At 30.5% G+C, this 25,034-nt stretch overlaps 3 protein-coding genes across 3 annotated transcripts; 2 read left to right on the top strand and 1 right to left on the bottom strand.

Annotated features, from left to right (window-relative positions):
* Positions 1-333: 333 nt before the first annotated feature.
* LOTGIDRAFT_106858 (hypothetical protein) lies at positions 334-15,597 on the bottom strand (the record flags this gene model as incomplete). The annotated part of the gene is made up of 13 exons (XM_009061711.1): positions 334-382; positions 1,351-1,438; positions 3,022-3,140; positions 4,430-4,495; positions 8,818-8,882; positions 9,318-9,367; positions 9,685-9,726; positions 9,910-9,987; positions 10,329-10,386; positions 10,637-10,693; positions 11,029-11,147; positions 11,323-11,446; positions 15,541-15,597. The coding sequence occupies 13 exons, from the start codon at positions 15,595-15,597 to the stop codon at positions 334-336; spliced, it is 972 nt and encodes a 323-aa protein (XP_009059959.1).
* A 765-nt stretch (positions 15,598-16,362) lies between these two features.
* On the top strand, positions 16,363-17,007 carry LOTGIDRAFT_106114 (hypothetical protein; the record flags this gene model as incomplete). Its single annotated transcript, XM_009061710.1, has 1 exon — positions 16,363-17,007. The coding sequence occupies one exon, from the start codon at positions 16,363-16,365 to the stop codon at positions 17,005-17,007; it is 645 nt and encodes a 214-aa protein (XP_009059958.1).
* Positions 17,008-18,786: 1,779 nt separating this feature from the next.
* Positions 18,787-18,975, top strand: LOTGIDRAFT_70693 (hypothetical protein; the record flags this gene model as incomplete). The annotated part of the gene is made up of 1 exon (XM_009061691.1): positions 18,787-18,975. A coding segment is annotated over one exon (189 nt), but the record flags the coding sequence as incomplete, so codon positions are not given.
* Between the last annotated feature and the right edge of the window lie 6,059 nt (positions 18,976-25,034).

The raw sequence follows: 25,034 nt of genomic DNA, 5'->3' as shown, positions 1-25,034 counted from the left end.
ACAACTATTACTATTAGTTATAGATGACTTAGTTAACTCATCAGCCTACAATATAAAATCATATCAGTGCATTCAATGTGAAATGGAACAATACAAGTTGAAACTATGCTCAGTTCCATAACAACTGTAACATTGGCAAAGTTAATAATTCTCTGGAAATGAACACAGTCTAAACATCCTTGAAACAGTATATTTGATTACAGCAAAACCAAACTCTGGATTTTAATTTTGAAAAGTGTTTTGCTCTGTGTCTGGAATTTTATCGAATTTTCAGATCGTTCAGCTGATAAAGCAAATATTTTGACAACTATATATTATGTTATTGACAATATCTTATTTATTTACCTTGCGTCTTTCTTTATGTGTTTTACCAATACCCAATCTATAATAGAAAGTTGTTTTATGTTTGTTCATTAACACTGCATTAAATTCTACAGAAATATTTGTTCAAAATGACCTGGGCTTCAAACACAACTAATGGTCAAGATCAGTCAGTCAATTTGAATCTTTTAGCTAGTGAGACCACTCATCAATATTCAAAATAATGGTGCACAAGTTGTATGTTGTATGAATACATTGTTTTGAACTGATCAACATTTATTTAAAAGCTTAACACAGCCAAAGTTCTGTGATACACTTATCTTTTTTTTCTGTCAGATTGTAAACTGTTCAATCAATAGAATTTGTGTCTAGACATTTAAACTTTTTTGACCTCCATCGGTCATTCATAGTCCCACTCATTTTCAAACTATTTCATAATTGAAAAGATAAACAGTGTAGTCTCTTAATTCTGACATCTGAATATCATGACAATCTGAACAATCCGACATATTTCTTGGGTTCAGATTTATTCCCTTATTTTCAATTAAGAAAAAATCTTATTATGATTCCGACATTAATAAGTGGGACCACATTAATAAATGGAACCGACAGACATATAAAACTGTATAATCTGATATATAGTCAGCTTAATCCCTTTACGACCAATTAGATAATCACTTGTATTATAGATAATCTGAATCTACGTAAAGACAAAAGACTACAAGTGTCAATCATGCTGATTAATCATTGGAAATAAAGTCAAGTCAAGGTCCTGGATCATTAGAGTATGTCTTGTGTTCAAAATAGATTAAATGTGACATGAAAAGGTAAAACTCTATAATCTTATCAGATTGACTGACACAGAGCCTTAAATAATAACAGAGTAGGCCAAGGTTAAATTCAAGAACTTTAATACTTAAATTAAAGACTCTCTCGATCATTCAACATATTTTTGGGCCCATTGTAGGTGGGATTACACAGAGACCACTGTACTGGTAAGAATTTGAGAAGAACTCTAAGATAATTTACCTTGGGAGACCTCTATTCAACCCTTCTAATAATACACAAGCTTTACATATATCATTGCTAGATATATAATGACATCGAGTACAGGTTCCTACAATAATAATAAATATATTATATACAATAACCTTATATCATACATATTAACTGATACAAACATTGTAAAGGGCTTTTACAGAGATTTTCTTAACTTCTTATGTGTATCAGGGTCACTGATAGCATTAATTTACAACATTCCAAATTTCAGTTAGTCGGCAATTCCAATTCATAAAAAGTTTAGTTGGAGTGGAACTGCAAGAACATAATCAGTCTAATTAGATTAAACTTTTGTTCTGTTTTTTTTTTAAAAGCTTTTATTGTTAATATAGCCATTTCAGTTAGGATCAGTAGGGTAAAAATAAAAGCAAATAAAGACAGAACACAACTGTGGTCTAACTTGTGTTCTAACTATAATTCAGATGCTACATAATTTGTTATTGAGTTCAATTTCTTTTTAGAAAATAAATGTAATATGAAATATAGGATGCAGCAGACAGATTTATTACTGTTTTATGGTATTGAAGAATTGCATTATTATCAGCTAATGAAAAGCAAGAAATCACACTATAAAAATATAGTAGACAATAAAAGATGCTATTTATAGCTGATCAAACATTCCTTATATAGATTAGAAATTCTCATTTCCACTCTTCTAACAATATTTTTTACACTTGTGAAGAATCCAAGTGAGTTTGTCTTTACAGTATATTTCATAAACTGTCTAAAATTATCCTTAAAGTATATTTTTGGTTTTAACCTAGGCAAAATTTATGAGGAAATTTCTAATAAATATGTTATCAATGTTCTACCCTTTACATCAGAAATTAAATTATCTATTTCAGAGAGTCCACAATCCTGATAGCATTATTTTGGAAAACAGCAAAACATTTCTCTACCTTTACCTCTTGATTCAAAATCAAGTGACATAAATACAATGAAAACTTCTAGGAAACTCAGTTATAAGAATAATACAAATTTCAACAATCTTTCACAACATTGACAGTTCTAGTCTACACATTCTGAGGAATTTGATTCTAATAGCAGGAGATAGAATGATCATTTAACTTTTTTTCAAGAAACCAATAATATCATTTAACTCCAAACTCTTTATCCAAATTCAAATCAGAGCAATCTTTAATCTAGACTATCAGTTTTAAAGAGTTTCATTTTAATGGCAAGAGATATCCTGATCATTTAACTCCTTACATGTCTCTAAATTCTGTTAATTTTTTGAACTGATATGTCCCTCACTCTTAAACCAGTCTAAAATATTTATAAGAATATAAAATTGACAGCATCACCTAATTGCAAGCTTAAATAAAGACAAATTTTGTTGATCTTTTGATCTGATATGTCAATCTACATTCTAATCAGTTTACTCTTAAACCATTCATCAAAATTTAAAAAAAACATCTGAATTTGATCTTTTAACTGCATGTTAAAATAATGATGATTTCTGTTGATCTAGTGATCTGATATGTCAATCCAAATTCAACTATCAAACCAGTCTTTAATATTTAAAAAAATTAGTTTTGGTAGCAATGTTTCTTGTAATAATGATCAATTCTACAGATCTATCTCAAACCAAAACTTAATTCCTTATATTTTACACATGAAAATAGAACTGAATAACCCTACCCTGTGTTGGCATTTTAACTTCTTTTTTAAATGAAAGGCTTTCTCCAGAATGTATAATATCTATGATAGACCTTGGTCGGATTTTCTCTAAATCTTTAATATATGTTCTTGCAAAGCCTCTGAAATAATGACGATAATGATGTTACCAGCTCTGTTATTTACTCTTCTGAGCATGTCCAGCAGAGCATCTCAAATGTTGAAGAATTACAAGCTCCCGTCGTCTCTGTTGGTCAAAATGAAAAATTAAATCTACAAAACCATCAATCAAGTAAGATCAACCAGAGGTTCCTGTTAGGTACAATCCAACACACTATCATTCTAAGAAAGCACTGTTGAAGGAATACTATTAATTCAGAAAAATCTGACAAATCTGAAAGTACTACTTGTCAATATTCAGTATGGACATAGGTTAAAAAAATTCACGTATTGAACATAACATTTTTTTCTTGTTTTATTCCTGAACATACAGTTTTACCATTACAACTGTAATATTCATCATAGAACAAGTAGACAGACATAATGTAAATATGGAATACTGGCATGTAAAATATTAATTACCAGTTTACAGAGGTAAATACCTTGAATTTACCATGTCAAGAATCATAAATAATTTCAACAGAATATTATCAAAACAAAACATTGAAAAAACTTTTAAAGGGATGTAGTCAACTAAATTCATGATTTTCAAAATACATTTGCAGCTTTGCAGATACCTAAACTATTCTCACTTGCAGCTTTGCAAATATCTATACAATCGTCACATTCAGCTTTTCAGATATCTATACTATTTATCATTTGCAGCTTTGCAGACATCAATACTATGGTCACTTGCAGCTTTTCAGATAACTATATTACTATCATTTGCAGCTTTGCAGACATCAATACTATGGTCACTTGCAGCTTTTCAGATAACTATATTACTATCATTTGCAGCTTTGCAGACATCAATACTATGGTCACTTGCAGCTTTTCAGATAACTATATAACTATCATTTGCAGCTTTGCAGACATCAATACTATTGTCACTTGCAGTTTTGCAGATACCTATACTATAGTCACTTGCAGGATAACCTATCATGTGCTGAATTTCCAAAAAGTAATAGACAGATGAAATGAAGCTCTGTCTCCTGAGGATAGCAAATATTTAGATGACTACATCACTTTAACATTATCAATAACTTACACTAATTTAATGTAAAAAGAGAAAGAAATTAAAAATTCATTGCCAACTTGAAAAGTAAAGCCCTCACATTTTGAAATACTTACTACTTTAGGAAAACATTTAGAATCAAATTAGTATAAAAATGTTAAAACATATGTTTATGTTTTGTAATAAATCTCAATAATTTAGATTCGACTTTTCTCACTGACAAAATATGAAAGGTAGAAAATCTGTTTACTTTCTTACCTGTAAGCATTTGGTGAATAAATACATTCTGTTGAAAAATAATCAAGTTTCTTAAAATAAGCATACCTAAAAATAAAAAATAGATAAGTTCTATTAATATCATGTTAGACAAAACAATATCCACCATCAAAGATCCCATATCTGTTACATAAAATTATCAACAAAAATATCTGTAGACTAGTTGCCAATTTTTTCTAGAAATATTAGGTAATAGTAATAATATTGTGGTTTGGGTTACCGATGAACGAACCTTGCTTTTTTTTAACTATTGAATATGCAATGTAGCTGTTATACTAAAAGAGGGGCTCAGGATTGACCTTCTGGAACTGGAACTGGATTTTGAAACATGGAAGAATTTGCATTCAATATCTTCTACCACCCACTTGATACCAGTTTCTGGCAGTCTGTGTTAAGAGTGAAGAAGTTCCTAAAAACTTCTATGTAAAGCACTAGCTAAGGTCACAAATAAAGAGATAAATGTTCAATACAAGATAAGGTGAAGTTAGCATAGTTAGTATTAAGTTAAAAAAACAACCACGAGTAATCTACAATAAACAAAAGTCTATAATATGAAAGTTTTCTTATTCATAATTGAATTATATAAGAATAAATCAGAATATTTTGTAATAAACACTTATCCTTGTTTTATTATTACATATACATATATTATCTTTTCACACTATGGTCAGATTTGACAATGTAAATTGTTTAAACGTTTTCAATAAAACTCTTTATTGTGCTACCTTATCAATATTACACAAATTCACTTTATGCTGATAATGTATGTTTTGGTAATACAATCCTCATCAGGACAACAGGTTAAGAAATGGATGCAATTCCATACATAAAATTTAAGGCTTTTACTGGTTTTATTCTAGATAAAAACAGACACTATCAAGTAAAAATATAGCCTTGAAATATCCTTCAAATATAGTATTAGAATCAGATAAAGTAAGAATTTAAATCTTGAATGAAGCAATAACAGTGTTAACATAACATTACTTCAGGCAGGGCATTAAAAACACAGCAAGATATTTCACTTTCAATTACAGCTATATTCAAATAAACTCTATCACATATCAACCTCAATAAATAAAATCTCTCTTTCCATTAATCTCCAGCAAAACTGATTGATTCAATTGGAACACAGTAATGGCAGAAGAAATGCAGAGCCGGTTAATTCTTGCTATTTCCTTCCCATTCAAATGAAACACATGAAAAAATTAAACAAAAATAATATGGCTTAACTCAAAGATATTACATTATCCAACCATTTCAGACATTTAAAACTTTCACAAATGAGTTGATTGATTCTCCTTGATATTTCAAACAGAAATCATTTATTAACATTGGAAATTGAATAAGAAGCAACTATTGAAAATTCATTCCTAAGCATTTCCCAGTAGTAATTAATCTGTGTGTATGAAATTGCATCTTTTCTTGGTAAATATTGAAATAATAATCAAACAAAATTGAATAAAGTGACTTGTTTACCCAGGGTTTTTTTTTGCACCTTTCTGGGTCATTGCAATTTAAACTAGAATACAATTATGTTTTTTCTGATATTTTTTGTCTCAATATAATCTAACCAGTATTCTACTGTAGTCCCATTATAATAATATGATTTTCTAACCATTAACAAAAGATCAAATGAAATATAAGATAATTAGAAAAAACAATTATAATTTAAGAAAGGATAAATATATATCAAATTTTGCTGATATTACATATTATCCAATTCCATACATTTAGATATAGAGGTATTTGATAGACATTAAACTTTGACAAAATGAATTGCTTGATGGAAAAGATTGTTAAACTTTTCTTTTATCTTAAAAACAAAATCTTTTATTCGTTTGGTATAATGTTGTCACTTAAAGTCATGATCAAAGGATGTTTCAATCCTCTCCGAAAAATTTCAGTTTCTACTAGAATTCTGACAAAGTAGGCAACATTCATTGCTGGACATTAAAATATTTTGTCACTGCATTCAAATATTTGTTTAATCAGCTGATAGAGTTTGATATCAACTATCTAGATCATCTTTCAGAATCCAAATCATCCTGTCTACATTAGATTTAATGATTTAAAGCAAATGCAAATATGAAGGTTTCCCTATATTTTGCATATGTTTTAGGGGGTTCTAACTAAGGTTCTTGGGGTTTTGTGGTAATAAATAAATAAAATTTGATCAACAATCAAAGATAGACTTTAACAGAAAACCTTCAACTTTCATTGATTGTTTTGAACAAAATATTATTTAACATCTTCCCATTAAACTTTATATAATGTATTCTGTCAATTCAGTCTAATAAAAAATAGACCAAAATTTCATTCCGCTTTTTTATTGGCATTAATTTCTAATTTAGCCAATTCGGTTAGGGTCTAACAAAGGGCCTCTTAACCTTTCGTCTCAATCACCTTTTGACCTAATCTGATGATTTCCGCTTTAACCAATCAAATTCCTTCACTCTGTTACTAAATTCCAGCCCTGTAAAGGGCGGAAATTTGATTGGTTAAAGGTGGGGTGATCAGATTTGGTCATAAGGTTATGATGACAAATGTTTAAGGGGCCTGTTGTGAGACCTAAACAGAAGTGGTTTGGTTTTATTTTAATTAGACTGTATGTCAATTATGATATTGATTATCATGACAATATTTATCATTTGACATCTATTTTATCTCAATTTATTTCCTTCTTATGTCAGTATTTTCTGAATTCTGACACTTATAAGTGAAACAACTGACAGAAAAAGGTCGCTACCAATTAGATAATCACTTGTATATTTTATAATCAGACATCTAATCATGGTAGAGCCAAAAAAAATCTAGTTTAGATTCTACTAATTAATAAATGAAAATCAGATAAAGGTCTCTGACTAGTTTGGGTGAAGACTCAAGGTCGCTTTTAAGAACCAGTTATATCAGTCAGAACTCAAAACTTGGTTTCTATCATACAACACTATTCAGTTTTCACCATATGATAAATTTATATGTTCCCATAAAATTAATTATTTTTAAGTATTTCAACCAAATATGCAGTACCGGGTACACAATTTTATAGTTTTGCATTTCACTTAAAAAAGGTAATATTATCATAGGACAATTTCATCAAATTTTCAAGCTTCTTAAAGTATCTCAACTCATTATGCAAAGAGACTTTTGAGAGTTTTAAGAGTAATAAAATATGTGTATAAATTATATATTTAAATTGTTCAAATGAATAATATATTATAAGAGTCATATACATATATTCATGGCAGAATGGGCTCAGTTCAGTTTCACCCTTTCTGAAATGTGTCTTTATGAGGGGCTTGCATTTGTACAATTTTTACAAGTTTCATCACAAGAATTGTGCCTTCTACAGTGTTGATGAACAATCATGGACTATATAAACCAATGGGCATATAAAATTGGAAAATGGCAAAATATTATGCAAATCTTAATAAATTCCTTTTATTTCTGACAATGTGGGGGTAGGACATGAAATGTTCTGAGATCGGAAGAACAATATGCAAAATGCTGTAGGTGTGCTGTATATCTAATCAGTTATTGGGGCTTACCACTCCCTGAATTTTCTTTTTAAATCAAACTGAATTTTATACATTAATTTGGCTTTGCCGACTCAATTGATCTTTCATGCTACTTCACCTTATTCATATTTTGTTTGCTGTCTTTTGACTGTGAAACACAATCCCACCTCCATTTATTTCTATCTTTGATGTCTGATCTGACTACTTCTGACATGAATTGTGTGATATTGTTGATAGACTTCCACATTTATCAAATATGTCTGCTGCCAATTTAAGCTTTGTTGACAATCTCCAAGATGCATTGAAAGAGTGCTCAAAATAGTCCATTCAAGAGTTACTCCCCTTTCATAATACAACGGATATTTGGTCTCAGCTTGAAAAATGTTTTGAATTTGTGAAATAATTGATTTTGAGCGGAATTTATGTTTTGAAAAGTGCAATTAGCAGCAATCAACTTTTGTGTGCATCATTTGATTTAGCATCTGATGTCTGTTGTTAGAATCCCAATAGTATTTGTGTTAATGACGACAGTATCTGAGTATATTATTCTAAATTTCAATTACCCCAAATATAAGGCAGAAAATCAGAATGATATAATTTAAGGCCATAGTTTTCCATTTCTGAGTGTTGATTTGATACATGTGAACACAATTACTGATTGGCTTAGCTAAAAAAATTCCCTATTTCTGAGAATAAAATAGGATTGGTCGAACAGATAGTGAACCTTCTCCATTATAGTTATAAGTGTCCCAATACATATTATATATGTACATATCATGTAAGTTATAAAAGCTCTTCTACATTCCTAAACACACCATAATATAATATATTTAGTATAGATTAAGAGGCACTTACATAACTATCTCTTTTTCATATGTATATTTAAATGGTTTACTTCTTGGTAGTGCACCTTCTGTACCCTAAAATCAAATAAAAAATATCTGAGAAAAAACATGAAATTTAGTATCAATATACATGTAATTTAATTCAAACCATTATATAAAATCTTAATTCTATTAAGCAAAGTGCTATAAATAACTTAAATTTTGTTTATCTAAAGTGAATAATCTGTTGCTTGCATCACTTTATTTCTATCAGTTATATTTGTTGCTTTATTCACTTAAGTTAGATAAACAGTTAGATATTTATAGAACATTGCTAAATGTATAAGGGTATAAATTCAAAGATTGCATTTTAATCAGTTATCAACTACCAACAACTACGACTAGTTGGCGATATCAGCATATGCTGGAAGCAAACTTTAACTTGTTATCTACCAACCACCAACCTTTAATGAGTAATATTGTAATGTAGATGTATAGAAAGGATAAAAATACAGTTATTATTAAACTTACAGTTGTTATAGCTGTACACCTTCGTAATCTGGCTTTATCACCTCTTAATACTAAAATAATTAATGTACATATAAACAAACCTAATTAATTATCATTAAACGACACTGATATCATCATCAATGTGTCAGTTTCAGTACTAATGAGCAGAGTAATTTATCAAGAAGCTTTGTGAGAGATTTGTGTTTGTAGATTATCAAGGAGCAAATGCATGAAATGGTATTTGAAGAGTATGATTAAAGGGCAATAACTCAAAATAACAATTTCGACAAAAAAATACTACCACAATGTTACTTGAATTAAATAATAAATCTAACCAAAAATCTTTAGAATTCCAACACAATTTCAGTTTAAGCAATCAATAACTTACTGTTCATAATCACAGTTTCTGCTATATCATCAGCATTATGACCTAAAAAAAAATATATTTTAAGATATGCAATGCAGCATTTTTACAAATATTTTCAAAACATTTCAACAAAGCATGTAGCCTACTTGAAATGTCACAAAATATTTAAATGCATAGCTTATGTCAATTACTCTCAGATCACACATGTTATAGTTTAAAATCACATAGTCAGCAATATCAACCTACCTGTTACAATTCTATCAACATTTAACATCATAGCTCCTCTATCTAACGCTTGACGTCTAAATACCCCACAAAATGTACCTATATTTACAATACATATATCAATAGACCATGATAGTTTACATTCACAGGTTTGCCATCAGTTTGATCAATCATACCTATACCGTAGTATCACAGGATTTTTTTTAGCCTAGTTAATCATAAGCAATTAAGCCATATTTTACATTTCTAGTTCTTCTGAATTTACATATATTCAAGACCCCAAAAATGGCAAACTTGTCATTTTAAGCTGGTAGAGATCAATGTTTACTACCTCAAGCACGTTTCAGCATTGACATATTACAATGGAATATGGCTCCCAAATAATTCAAAATCTTCATTAAATTGACACTGACTTAGAGAAATCAAAAATAGATACTTACAATTGTTCTTCAACCCTATCTGTTTTACTATAGCATCCATAGTCCAACCATATAATTCCTACAATATGATTAATCTCCTTACATTCATTTGTTTTAGACACTTTACACTTTCCTACATCTCAAATAATCTGTATGTGGTGTCTCAAAGCAACCTTATCTTAATTTCACAATTGCCTTTGTCACCAGAGAATGTCAAATAAGAACACTGAGACAATCATAAATATGTTGCACTTCAGACAATTTTGGATATACACTGCAACTTTAACAGAGTTACCTCCCATGATATTGAAAATTCACGACACACTCACCTCATATGATACTATCTTCAATGGCATTTCATATTGCTGTTCATTTCTCTTCACTGTCTATAATATACAACATAAATAATTGACAAAAATCTAAGGAGTGGTATACCATAAAACTGTGTTCCATTATTTAACCAGATCTCTATTGTGATGTGATTTGGCTATGTGTACCTGCCCATGAGAAATTACGTGTTTACCACATTTTTGGTTCCCCCAATTTGATCCCTGATGGTCAAGGGTACTAAAATGGTAAACTGTACCCAACGCCACAATGTAGGTGCAGTATATGTTCAAAGTGTAATATCAATAAATATGTAAATTGTAATGTGTATTGTATTGGTAAATATACAGTAACTTATTATGTAGGTTGTATGAAATATTGTTACAATACCTACCTCTAATGAATCATCTCTATAACCTGTTATACCTTCATCTATAGATAATAATATTAATTTTATACCATACTTATATCTCTCATTTAATACTTTTAATACATACGCTAACACAGTAGAATCTACAAAATAAATATAGTAAATATTCAAAGATGGAGAGATAAATTGAGCAACATATACCTTCAAGTAGTGAAATATACTGGCCTACATTTGTAAATGTACAACTGTCCAATAATCATGGTATCAAGTTGTGATCCATGAAATGATATATATGTTTTTAAATAAAAAATACTTAACCTTTTCCACCAGAAGCTCCAATAGCCACAGTTTCTCCTTTTACAAATAAATTAGCATTTATAATAGTATGGTGTACTTCTTCTTCAAAAGCAAAATAAAAACATTCTTTACATAATGCATCACCCTGAAACACATAGAAAAAATATTATTGAATGGAAATTATTTTCTGACCAAAATACAATGACATAATAATGGATAATAATCATTTGTGGATAAAACATGATTTTAACGTCATCAAAAATTGACATCTTATCATTTTACAAACATGAGAAATCACAATTTTCAAAACAAGAAATGAAACAAATAAACACTTACTTTTCAAAACAAGACATAAAACAAACAATATGTTTCACGAACTATTACTTTTTAAAACTAGGATACGAATCAAAATAAACTATTACTTTTTAAAACAAAATGTTAACAAACTATTACCTTTCAAAACAAGATATGAAACAAACAATTACTTTTCAAAACAATATGTTTCACGAACTATTACTTTTTAAAACTAGGATACGAATCAAAATAAACTATTACTTTTTAAAACAAAATGTTAACAAACTATTACCTTTCAAAACAAGATATGAAACAAACAATTACTTTTCAAAACAATATGTTTCACAAACTATTACTTTTTTGAAACTAGTTTACGAAACAATATAAATTATTACTTTTTAAAACAAAATGTTAATAAACTAATACTTTTCAAAACAAGATATGAAACAAATTATTACTTTTCAAAACAAAATGTAAATAAACTAATACTTTTCAAAACAAGATATGAAACAAACTATTACTTTTCAAAACAAGATATGAAACAAACTAATACTTTTCAAAACAAGATATGAAACAAACTAATACTTTTCAAAACAAGATATGAAACAAACTATTGCTATTGCTAAGATGTTAAAGAAACTTTGAACAAGGCTTGAACCTTGAGAAAGTCGAGATTTTAAAATCAATTTGTAGTTGAAATATATTATAATTAGCAAGTACAATAGAAACATGATGCTATATAACACTTCTCAACATAGGGTCATCATAGTTCTATTCATATAGCCAGATGAAAGAAAGAGAACAAAGACCCAAACTGACCACTTTCAACTTGTAGAATAACTATAAGCTATTCAGATTAAACAATATAGATATCAAATTAACTCAATCAAAACAGAGTACACCACACTTCAAGTTGATTCAAACCTTAAACCATCTGGTCACATATTTCCTTTACATTGTCTTCAATCTACTTCTGACCTACTGACACTTTGACTAAATTAAGTGTTCAGCCCAATCTTAAAGAAGAAATCATATATTGTTGTAAATCATAAATTTACCAAAATTCTTAAGTAGGCTTATTGATAATCTCATTTAAATTTCAATAAAAAAAATACCAAATTAAATTGCAAGCATTTCAAAGCAAACACTAAAAAATAGGATTCCTGATAAATTTCGAACATAAACCTACGGTACTGTATAAGTTGGATATTTTTGAAAAAAATGTATCAATAAATTCCTGCCAGAGTTGTGCAACTTTTAGAATGCAATTTGTTCAAAGGTTTAGCACACAAAGTTTTAAATGACAATTTGACTATAAATTAATCATAGCTAGAAACTATGATACCCTTCTACCAAATTAAATGGAAAAAGTCATGTATAGGGGTGACAAGTTAAACACCACGTTCAAACAATGATAGATCCTTAACTTAAAATGGGCGGAGAAACAGTTTGTAGTAGCAAAACATCTTTTAAACAACAAAATACACACTATGGACATATGTAGCTCTAAACATAAACCGGAGAAAAACCAGATTCAAGAGTGTGCTTGATGGATTTGTTAGAAGACATGAAGAGAAGTCACCTGCCTTTAACCTACTAGGCTTTAATTACATCTTTAAAATACAACCTTACTTTTTTAACAACACCTTGATCTTCAACTGTCATTTAGGTAGTCATTTTCTCAGTGGGCCGCACACACATTGTGTGAAGGTTTTTGTATAGAGAGTTTGTAACAATGGCTAGTAGATAATAGGTTTAGAGATATATTAGTTAATGTATACAAATGTCAATTAAATTAGTGTGAAAAATAAGAGCAAGATCCAGACTGAATATTCTAATTTATGTGAACTTTAAAACTTGAACATTATTACATGCAAATATACTAAATAGGTATTTAATATTGTACAACAAATTTTTCAAAATGAAAATTCACTAGCAAATGAGCCCAAAATATGTAGTCATCCTCAATGATAGATGCATTACTGTAGTACTGTAGGCCTATATAACCATTTTTGGCATATCCTAAATGTTAGTCAATAGTCAATTACATATACATGTACTGAATAGAGGCTCCAGTTAAATATTTTATTCATCAGCCACAACTAAAATAAAGTGGATAAAATGTCCTATTGCATTCATATCAACTTTACGACTGGATTACTGCTAGTTACCCTTGTGTATTAAACGAAGAGCACCATTTTGAAAATGAAACAGTTTAAATGACGCAATGTCTACTTTAAGTATCAGAGCTATAATAACAAAGAATGTTATCCAGTTTCTGAATCTACATTTATTTAATGGTAACTGTATAATTTATATTTTACATAAACCATAAAACAACCAATAATTATTTATTAAATATTGTTACTTGAGCAGAATAATTTTTTCAAATAAAAACCATTTCGTCTTGAGAAATTTTAATTATAAAGTGATTTGACCTCAAGCAAATCACTATGCTATTCTAGCCAATCAAACCAATCTTCAGACAGACTTATGTCCCCTTGCCAATTTACCTGGCAATATGTCAGCCTTTAAGGACTAAGTCATTTTTCAACTCCAGGAAACTAATCAACATTGGAGAAAGATGAGTTGAATAGTCCTATAGCAACATTTGAATTTTTTAGTTCTACTTTAACTTATTTTTACTCATAAAAATATTCACAAAATATAGACAAATCAATGAAAAATTGTATTGCAAATTCTACATCCCTTTCTGTCTCGCATTTGCCCCAAGGAAGACCCATCCACAGAATCTCCATTCCCAGTTGCAGTATAATATTGCTTATTTCGTAATCTTTCCCTATTATAGCAGTCCCAAGTAACCATAAATGCATGTTTCAAATGCAAGGGTCAGGAAATATTTACAAAATAAAGCCAAATCAATGAACAATTTTATTCCAAAAACAGCAAATTCTTAAAGATGCTTCCCTCGCAGTATAATATTGCTTATTTTGTCGTCCCTGGCTATCATAATAGTCCCAGAAACATGTTTGTTTTAAATGTGGGGGTCTGAAAAATTCAAGGAGGCATAAATCACTAAGACAATAAATTTTTAAAATCGTTCCCCCAAACTTCATTCTAGCCCCCTTTTTTGCCTCATTTGCCTCAAAGGAAAGACCCTTCCTGAGAATTCTCTTCAAGTCGAAATATAAGATAGTTGCTCATTATCTGACCCAATATAATAGTTCCATTAAACCATACATTTGTATGTTTCAAATTTCATAAATGGGTCATAAAATTAATAGAAAATGCATATCCACACAAACTTGAAGAAGTAATTACAGAACAAAAACTAAAAAAATTTAAGAATAAAAATGAATCAACTGGACGTTTTAATGTACATTGTGAAAGCGAGTACCGGTACATTAGAGCAGATCGAATTTTTGACTGCTAGGTTGTAGGCCTATTGGTATAAGGTTTTATAAGAGATACTCTCTTATAGAAGCACTGGCAAAGGTCACAAGTAGGGACTGTGAATTTTAGCATTGGAATACATCAATTTGATAGGAAATTACTTACTTCTGGAGAGATTTACAAGATAAACAAATAATTCAGAAATGCAAAGCGATTGTTTCGGGGAGTTAATGAAAGGGGATCTAATCTACCATTGACGAGAAAATTACTCAGATTTTTATTCCTTTTGTAAGCATTGATTGGTGTTATTTGAAATCTGCTCACATTTATAACATGCACATATTTTTATGCTGAAACATAATATGGCAACTCTCAGAGGTCTCTATAACCTTTAGGAACTAATATTGGCTAGATCTATCTGGAGCCTACAACTGGAACATTTGAAATTGCTAATAAAAATTGACTTGAAGATGATTAGGCCTAGCCAAAACTGAAATATTGTGTGAAAGATTGCTATTCACATTGTAGTCAAATTTTTCAATCTAAATTGAACTACAATATAGCACACAGTAATCTAGTAAATCAACTCACAGTTTTTGGTCTTTTAAGAATAGCATTCTTATCACAAGACGAACAGGTTACTGTCATTTTCAAAGCTAATTGTCGAGAAAGATGGTAAATTGTTGTTAATTTTGGTTCATGTTTGTTTACAAAATTTTATAACACATGTCATAAGCTTCCTGTTCCTGTCTCAAATAAAGAATTGTGATTGGTGGATTTAAATATATCGACCAATAGAAAGCTTCCATCTGAAATTCTCAATACCTTACGTATCTCCAGCATTAAAGATTTTTCCGGTTGTTGAAAACTGAAAGTAAGCCTAACCTTTATTTTTTTACATTATGGGCTGACTTTTACTAAAAATTCCGTTTTTCTTTCGGCAAGATTCGAATTTTCATTTTTGTTCTTAGTATACCTATACTTATTAAATGTCTTTGTCTTGCTACAATTATTAAGCATGGAATATACAAATGAAGACATAAATTACATAAGAATTAGTTATGAAAGAGTAACAAATAGAAAGGTCAAAATCATAACTACTAGTAATACTAAAGTCATATAGGTAACTGAATAGTTGAGATTAGGTATTAGGGGGTGAGAGCCGACTCTCGAAAGCACAGTCACAGGAATCAGAATTTTTCTTACCTTGAGGAGGATTTGAATCCACAGCACCTAATCACCTTGCAGACGATAATCCAACTTGCTACCTAACCTACTGCTCAGCTATTCCTGGGTAATTGAAAGTAACAAGTTACTATTCAATAAAAGGCACTGGCACATTTATCTTTAAAGAAGTTATATGCAAATATATGTTTGATCTGAAATTCTATTTTAGGCTTCTATTGAAAGACAATGGGAACTAAAGAAAGTGCAACTGAAAGAGGCCAGCAGTTACGATTTGAATGTTACAAGCAAAACAACCCTGATGAATGCCAGCGATTAGGTCAATATTTAGAAATCTTTAGAGACTTTGAAAAGGCTGGCAAAGTATTCAAATATAACTGTGATCAAAATAGATATGGCAAAAGCTGTTTTCAATATGCAGAGTATTTGATGAATGGTCAGGGTGGTGTAGAAAAGAATGAGGAAGAAGCACTGACTAAGTTTGAGCAATCCTGTCAACTAGACTATTTACCTGGATGTCATAATGTTGGAGCAGTGGCTGCAGCTTCGCCAGACAAAAATTTCAACAACACTGACAAGGGAATTGAACATTTGGAATTAGCCTGTTCTAAAAGTTTTATACCAAGTTGTGAGCTGTTATTGGAGTTTTATTTTCATGGCTATCAAAATATTAAAAAAGACATGAGCAAAGCATTCAAATGTGCTGAGAAATTGTGTGATTTAGGAAGTCCAAGAGGATGCATAAATCTTGGTGTTTTCTATAAAAATGGAGATGGTGGAGTCGAAAAAGACCCTGAAATGACTAAGAAATATTTTGCTAAAGCTAAGAAACTTGCTGAGGGTTCAGCTGAAAAAAATGATTGTAATTGCTGATTATGGATTAGTGTAGGAACATAAGTTAGGTTATTTTGACTGTAAAATTAGGAGATATAGTCTGTTTCATTACTCGGAATCTAAGTCTTATGTCTGGTTTTCCTGCATCTGCTTATTTTGCATTTTGAGCTAAGATGAAGTCAAGACTATTGTCACTTCGCATCTTTTTTGCATTTTGAAGGGCAATAATGAAAGTTGGTGTTAATTTCGGCCTGTAAAAGATAATTAATGAATTGGGTAGCTGCAGTTAAGATGTATTTGCTGCAAAATTTAGAGGACTATATCGCTCTGTGCATGGGTTTTATGTATGAAAAATGTATCAACGAAAATCTCAGGAATGGTGTGCTTGATCACTAATCCTTCATACTAGTATGCTGTGATATTGACTACAACATATGCATCATATCAGTTGATAAACGTAAACCAATTCAGAGTGGGATAAAATTGTAAATCTATTCATATTTATGTGTTGGTATAAATTGTATTTTTAACGATTTGCCGAAAAACGAAATTAAATAGAAGTTTGCACAGTTTACAGTGTGTGCTTATCCAACCTGATCCATAACACACCTTTCTAAAGTTAGACCTTTCACCTGCAACAGTAACTCTTAAGTTAGTCCCCACCTTCAACACTAACTCTAAAGTTAGTACTTTCACCTACAGCACTAACTCTAAAGTTAGACCATTCACCTGCAACACAACGGGAGAAATTATGTTTCAGAAAATAGGATCTTTGCCAGGATGGAACCCTATTTGTAGCAACAGAAAACTGCCATTGTACCAATATGGTTCTCTGCATCATAAAGGGGTGTGTCTCATAGCATAAACCGAATATATTTGTCTGTAATAGAAATGTGAAGCGACAGTGTCTGAAGCATGAAAAATTGTCTTATTGGAACCAAGTACTTCCGGGTGGTTGAGAAAGCTTAGTCTTAGTAAACCGTTTCAAGTTTTTTATCATATGGGTTCTTACGATTTGCGTTGTTTGCCCTTTCGACAAATCCAAGGCCGCTACACCATTCATTGAAACGCCACTGTCCCCGGTTCAACTACCCCCAAAAAACTCTTAAAATTATTCAATTTTCTATAATTTTTCTGACGATAACATTATTTCCCTTCCTTAATCATTATATCTATTAAATATGGATTTCGTAAAACCACATCAAAAGTAAGCTACATTAAGTAATATGAGGTTTTGCTGCATACATTTTGTTCAATGGGGTAAAAATTAAAGACCTTTAACATAATTAAACTCTTCACTATATTTGACTGGCGATCAAGTCGTCAATCTCATTAGTTTACGCGAGAAATGTATTGTTAAAGAAACGACTTTACTCTCACCAGCTGCAAGGGAAATATAAGGGATGATTGGACGGACACAGTAGGGTTCCTTGAGTCGCTTAAAAGAAACGATCCGCCCATTCAGTTGACAGACAGAAGACGTCCCCTACTCAAGACTTATAAGGAGTGTTGTATCAATAACATTTAAATCTGAAAAAATCTTGTAACGACACCATTTAAAATTTGACAGTAGGGTTTTAGTGATAAGACAATCGTTGCGGTTTGGTCATTCTGCGGTTTAGCGCATGATCTAATTTGATGTTCGGAATTAACATGGATGTATCTAAGGCACCAAAGAATAAGGAATATTCCAGTGAAAGTGATCAAACTATTAAAGTTGATGGAAGCGATTCTGACGGAAGTTCTCAAGGGCGATCGACTCCATATAAACGCAAATGTTTATCAAAAAGGCGATCGACAACTGAGTTGGAAGAAAATATGAGTGAAGAAGAATTACAGTTATTGCGATTAAAAGTGAATGGTCGTGAACGGAGAAGAATGCACGATTTAAATACGGCTTTAGACGGATTAAGGGACGTGATGCCGTATGCTAATGGTCCCAGTGTTAGAAAACTTTCTAAAATAGCAACTCTGTTATTGGCTAAAAACTATATCTTAATGCTAAGCAGTTCTTTGGAAGAAATGAAAAAACTTGTCAGTGACGTTTACTCCAATCATCCGGCACGTGCGACCTCATCTCTTCCACATGTTCCACATTTTGCACATGGACAAATACCACTGGTTCCTGGTTTACCACAATTACCATCACCAACTCACCATATTACCACATCAACACATCACGATTTATCATCATTACAACCTTCATCCAAAGAACCAACCTCAGTCTCACCACCATTACATTTTGATCAACGATCGCCGATGATTCCACGATTTACCACACCATGTGCCTGCTCTCAATGTACAGTAGTTTCAGCTACCAGACCCACCTTTACTCCAGCATTTACACATAAATTACCCCATCTTCACCCATTACCATCTCATACAATTATTCGGAAATAAAACTGTGTCCCTGGATCGTAAGAGTATGTGGAAAACTCTCTAAAAACTTCCAAAGTTTTATTATGTATGATATGTGTCAGATAGACATCTCAATTTCTTATAAGTTTCGAAATGCGTTTTAGGATATGCTATAGTGACAAACACAATAATTACAATTGATTGTCTTCGTGATAGGAGAAAAAAAACCCTATGGTATATATTTCTGATCAATTTGAATTAATTTGAGGATAATAAGATAGACAGATAGTAAAAGTAAACTTTCACACGAATGAGAATTATACAAACATGTAATTATATTTCGTAGAAAATATATATATACACAATATTGTGCCTTTTGTTATTGTTTTTGTACAATTTTTGTACATGTGTATTTGTTTGTATATATGAAAAATATAAAATAAAATTTTAATTTAATTTATTTTTTGTTATTTATAATATTTCTATATAAAGATAATATTAAGTTTGAAAGCTTTGTGCTGTATGTTTTCTCGGCTTGTCAAGAGATGTAAATGAAGAAATAACATCTGATGCTATGTAATGTTGCCAACACATATTCCAAAGTAAGATTCGTGTGCAAAGTACTTACAAAGTATTTGCATTTTGGCAATGTTCACCTTTGCATTGGATGATTTTAGTAATGGGTATTTATTTTACATTTGTCGATCTGAAGCCCCTTCACACATTTTAGGAAACTGAGTCGTTGCCAGCCGTGATATTTTTTTAGGTTAAACGTGCGTTTCCATACCTTTTGAAAAATTTTACCTTAAGGTTAAGAAATTTAAATTTAGTTGTAGCCATACTAGGTATATATCATATGAAAGGAGTTTGCAGGTTGAAAACTGTTGACGGCAACTAAAATTGAATATACAGAATTACAGAAGAGGAAGTATTACGTATAATAATATTACAATGGTTAGGAAGCAATCGTATCTCAAATTATTCTTAATTTGTATTTTTTCTTACCTGCAATTGTGGCAAATGCGGCGAAAGATGTATCTTTGTTATCTCTATCTGATATAATATTTCACTTTTTGAAAACGTACATAGCAAACAGTATGTACTGAAGACAAAATTAAAAAGGTTTAAATCAAGTTATATATACTTTTTTTAAATTTTAGAACAAACAATTAAATTACAAAGACTTTTGAAGAATTAATATATTAATATACATTACATGACAAACTTTATCAAAAAAAAACCTTATGCAAATAATATGAAATATGTTATTAGATTAATGAAACGATGATAAAACAAAATTAGTATGTAATAGAACAAATACTCAAAACAATATTGTGTAACCAGTAACAAAACCAATTATGTAAGTTTTGAAACAAATAACTGGCGTAAATTATGATGAAAAATAGATAAGCTATTAAACAATATATGGACCATCAAATCAAATCAAATGTGTAAGTTGTGGAACAACAAATAAAAACAATATTTTGTAAATTGTGAAAACAATATATTACCATTGTTAAAGTTGTAAGTTGTTATATATGTAAAACAGAAAAAAGAAAAACAATTGTGTAAGTTGTGAATTAAAAAATACAAAACAATTGTGTAAGTTGTGAAACAAAAACAAATATCGAAAACAATAGTGTATAGATATTTAAAAAAAATATATATGAATGAAATTGCAATTAAAAGATCGGAAACAATTGATGAAGTTGAATGAATTAACGAAGAACAATGATTAATTTTTTATAAATTCAAAAATGAACTCGAAGAGAAAGAATCTTCCATATCTTAAATATCTCATGGATAAAAAAAACTCTTTGATTGAAGCTGAATTTCTTCCTTCTGGCATAGAAAATATTATCACTGAAACGTATCATGGATGTTAAGAACACGACATTCAAGAAAGGCTTGTCGCGGAAAATTTTAAATGGTGCTGAAATAATTTATGTACACATAAAGATAAGTGCTATAATTAAACTATCAAGGCTTAAAGAAATATATAATCCATGAAATTCTTTTTTTAACTAAAGAAACAAGTATTTTATAGTGTAAATATAATTCGCACTATAATTAAAAGATAAATACAAGTAATCTAAACATATAGTGCTTGCCTCAAGGATGTTTTATTAAGATACCTTTTGTCAAGTCAGACATAAGATAACCCTCATATTCTTTCTGTTAACCAGTTCCTTTCAATAATTTTAATACGACAAAATCCATTCTTATTTTTGTTGTTAATACCTTACATTTCCAGATGTACATTTCATGGTGTCTTACACAATAGTACGATTGTACATTCCAGAATTTACCGAACCTCCCATCTAGATATGTTTCATCTAAAACTTACCAACTGCATTAATTTTAATGTCGCTTCTATATTCTACTAGTTAACTATTTGTTTTCCCAAATCCAACCTAATGGTTGCCCAATTAAAGTTCCCATTTGTTGTCACATAATAGTATCTACTACTTGTTAGATCTATAATTTGTTGGTTGTCCAAACTAATATCTACTTGTTGTCCCATCTGAAATCTACTGGTTGTACCATTAAAGCATCTATCGGTTGTATCGTTTGGTTGTCCCATAAAATTATCTCTTGGTTGTCCCAAAAAAGGACTTACTTGTTAGTCCTGATTATGGTACCTTATGTTGCCCATATATAATCTATACTCTTGGTTGTCCCGTCTGGAATCTACTCGTTGTCCTATCTAGAATCTACTGTCTGTGATATCTAAATAGTATAAAGTATATATCTACCTGCAATCTATTTATCGATGACCCTATCTAAAATTAACATTCTAAATCCCTTCATAGTTGGCAATAATGTCATCCAAAATACTTCCTTATCGAAATCTGCTCAAAATCATTTGCAATGTTCATATAATTCATTTATAATTATAATTCATAATTAATTCATTTCAAATACATAACAGATATCTTACGTAAATCTACATAACAAAGTGATATTGTTCTGATTTCTGTTGATAAAAACAGCATTATGATGTGTCCTCAACATATCAACTAATCGTACTATAATTCTACCTATTATACGGTTGATCGGTTAACAATCAATAGGTAAATACTATTGAAGATCCCTCACATTTCAAATGCAAAGTGTCTTACAGTGTGATGACTTTTAAACAATCTTGATTTAATTAGTGAGACGGAGTAAAGCTGAAGCAAACAATGCTTTGTTATGGTATCAGTGTCCTTTTTTTCATTTTCCATGGGCGAGGTTGTAGTTTTGAAGGAGTCGAAAACTATTTTTTCGTACAACACGACTTCATCAAACCCAGAATAATATGCCATCATGACAATGGCATGACAAAATCTTTAATGTTGACTAGAAATGCAACGTTATTTGGATTTGGCACTTTCTCCCTCCTATAAAACTGCAAAGAAAGATCTTTGTCTTTAGTATATAGTGAACTATGCGACTGCTGGTGTTTTTTATTTCACAAAATTTATATTTGTCTGATCTCGCTCAAGTTCTTGTTACTCTGTATACTTGTTTAAACAGATTTGTTTCTATTGAAAAAATTCAGGCAGAAAACTTCTATCAAAATCTCATTATCCAAATTACTATTCATTCTATCTTAGCTCAGTTTCTCAAATATCGTTTTATAACAATATAAAGACATTAAATATAAGAACCCCCGTCTTGTTTCTAACCATAAACTGATGTATACTATACAAAAAGTCATTTAATTTAATGGGGCTCGGCAATATTATTTTGTACGATCCTTAACAACTATAATAAATCTAACACATAGAAAATGAGAATTCGTCTGAAAAGATTGACGTTTGAAAACAGGGGTATACGTTAATATCTTATTCTTTAGATATAAAAACACATTTATATTGTATGGTAGACTACGGGATATGTGTTACTTCTATTCAAATTAGTTATTAGTCGACGTATGAAAAACTATGATGAAACTTATGCTAGTGAGGCGACACAAGCTATGTATGAGCACAAAATACATGACCTCCTGTTGAGGTAGGAACTAATATGATATCCTGATATCATACAGGTGTTCCTCATATTATTTTTAAAATATTTTCCCACAATCAGTTTCATCATAAAGTTGAACATGATGACATGATAATATTAGATCATCAATCAATGTATCAATAATATCATTTATATCGGATTGGTTTTAAAAATGTTAAACCTCAACACTCTATATTTATTATTTATATTAAAAGTTAAACACAATATTTAGTTACCTCAAAATGTAGACAAGGGGACCGGATGGCTCAGTGAGAACCAAAGTTTCTATCACAGATGCAAAATAGTGGCTGCTACGGGTGGATCAAATGCTACTGAATCTTCGGATACATTTTTCAGATTATTAAACCGGTTTTTGTTGTAAGCTACGGGTGTCGTGGAACCGTTTCCCTACTGTTTCATATTAAACCGTAGAGCAAAGTAAAATTCCTTTATCAATTTTTTATCAAGAAAAATAGATAAAGCAGAGACTTCGGAACGGACAATGAATAAAATACGCAGGTTAAGGTTTGACGCGGTTCAAAAATTAAACAAGTGTACACCTCATGCCAAAACAGGTTTAACAATACGTCAGTTGTCACTCACAACTCCAAATTTATAATCCAATTTCTCTGTCTTCTTTAAGATTCAATGAGGCCTGAACAGTTAAAATGGCATTTTAGTTTTGGACAAAAGTTAAGGAAGAGCATGGTGACAGTCAAGATTGATGTTTACGTATGGTTGGATCAGAAGAATATTGACTCAATTTAAACCAATACCTTGTCCGATAACTGCCAGATGATGACCCACTGTATATATTTACTCACACGGACGCCGTTACATCACGACCTGCTGTTCACCCACTTTTATTTTTTACTGGTGCAAGTATTACGTAAAAGAGCATCTGTTAGTATTTTATCCAAAAATAAAAAAAAATATCGGGTGGACTGACATCAAGGAACAATTCAGTTTGCCACTGTTTTACTGTGTGAAATCAACAGAAATTTTGTGACGCACAACGCACACACATAATTCCTAAAGCAGAAAGTATGAAAAGAACTTCATGAAGGTACCTTGATGAATCTCAGGATTTATTGCCGCCTTTATTTATATACATTGAAAATAAAATTGAAACGGTTAATTTTTTGAAAAATTAAAAAAACAAAATTCAATTACAATGTAATTCAATGCAATATGACCATGAATATCATGAATACCATATCATACCGAATTCTAATTTGACCACATTACGTTGATTTCAATAGGTGTATCAAAATTTAGTTTAGTAGATTTGTTTTTGTTTGATGATGTATTTAAACAATAAAACGTGATTTATGACTGACTTGATGTACTGCTCAAGATCTGTTTATAACAAGTATTTAGTGGACATCACATTAACTGACCATTTATCTCACTGTCCACTCGTAGTCATCTTAGTAGTGGTCATTCTGTCCAGTGTCTAATTGTGTCGGGCAGCAGGACCAACAATTACCAAGCAATTAAAGGTCTGTTAGGTTCGCTATGGTAATCATTGGTTTTGTCTGAATTGATTTATAGTTACTGGTAGTTCAATCTGTCAGTGACGGTGCACACTAAGAACTATGAAATATGGTTGTTATTACATGTCTTTAATTAGAATTACATGATAAAAGAAAACTTTGACAATAGTAATAGTTAAACGACTATAAATTAATCGTACCATCATTAGGACTAAACAT

Source organism: Lottia gigantea, assembly GCF_000327385.1.
Source record: "Lottia gigantea unplaced genomic scaffold LOTGIsca_5, whole genome shotgun sequence".
NCBI lineage: Eukaryota > Metazoa > Mollusca > Gastropoda > Lottiidae > Lottia > Lottia gigantea.
The sequence above is the reverse complement of the archived record's forward strand: the minus strand, read 5'-3'. Positions and strand labels throughout refer to the sequence as shown.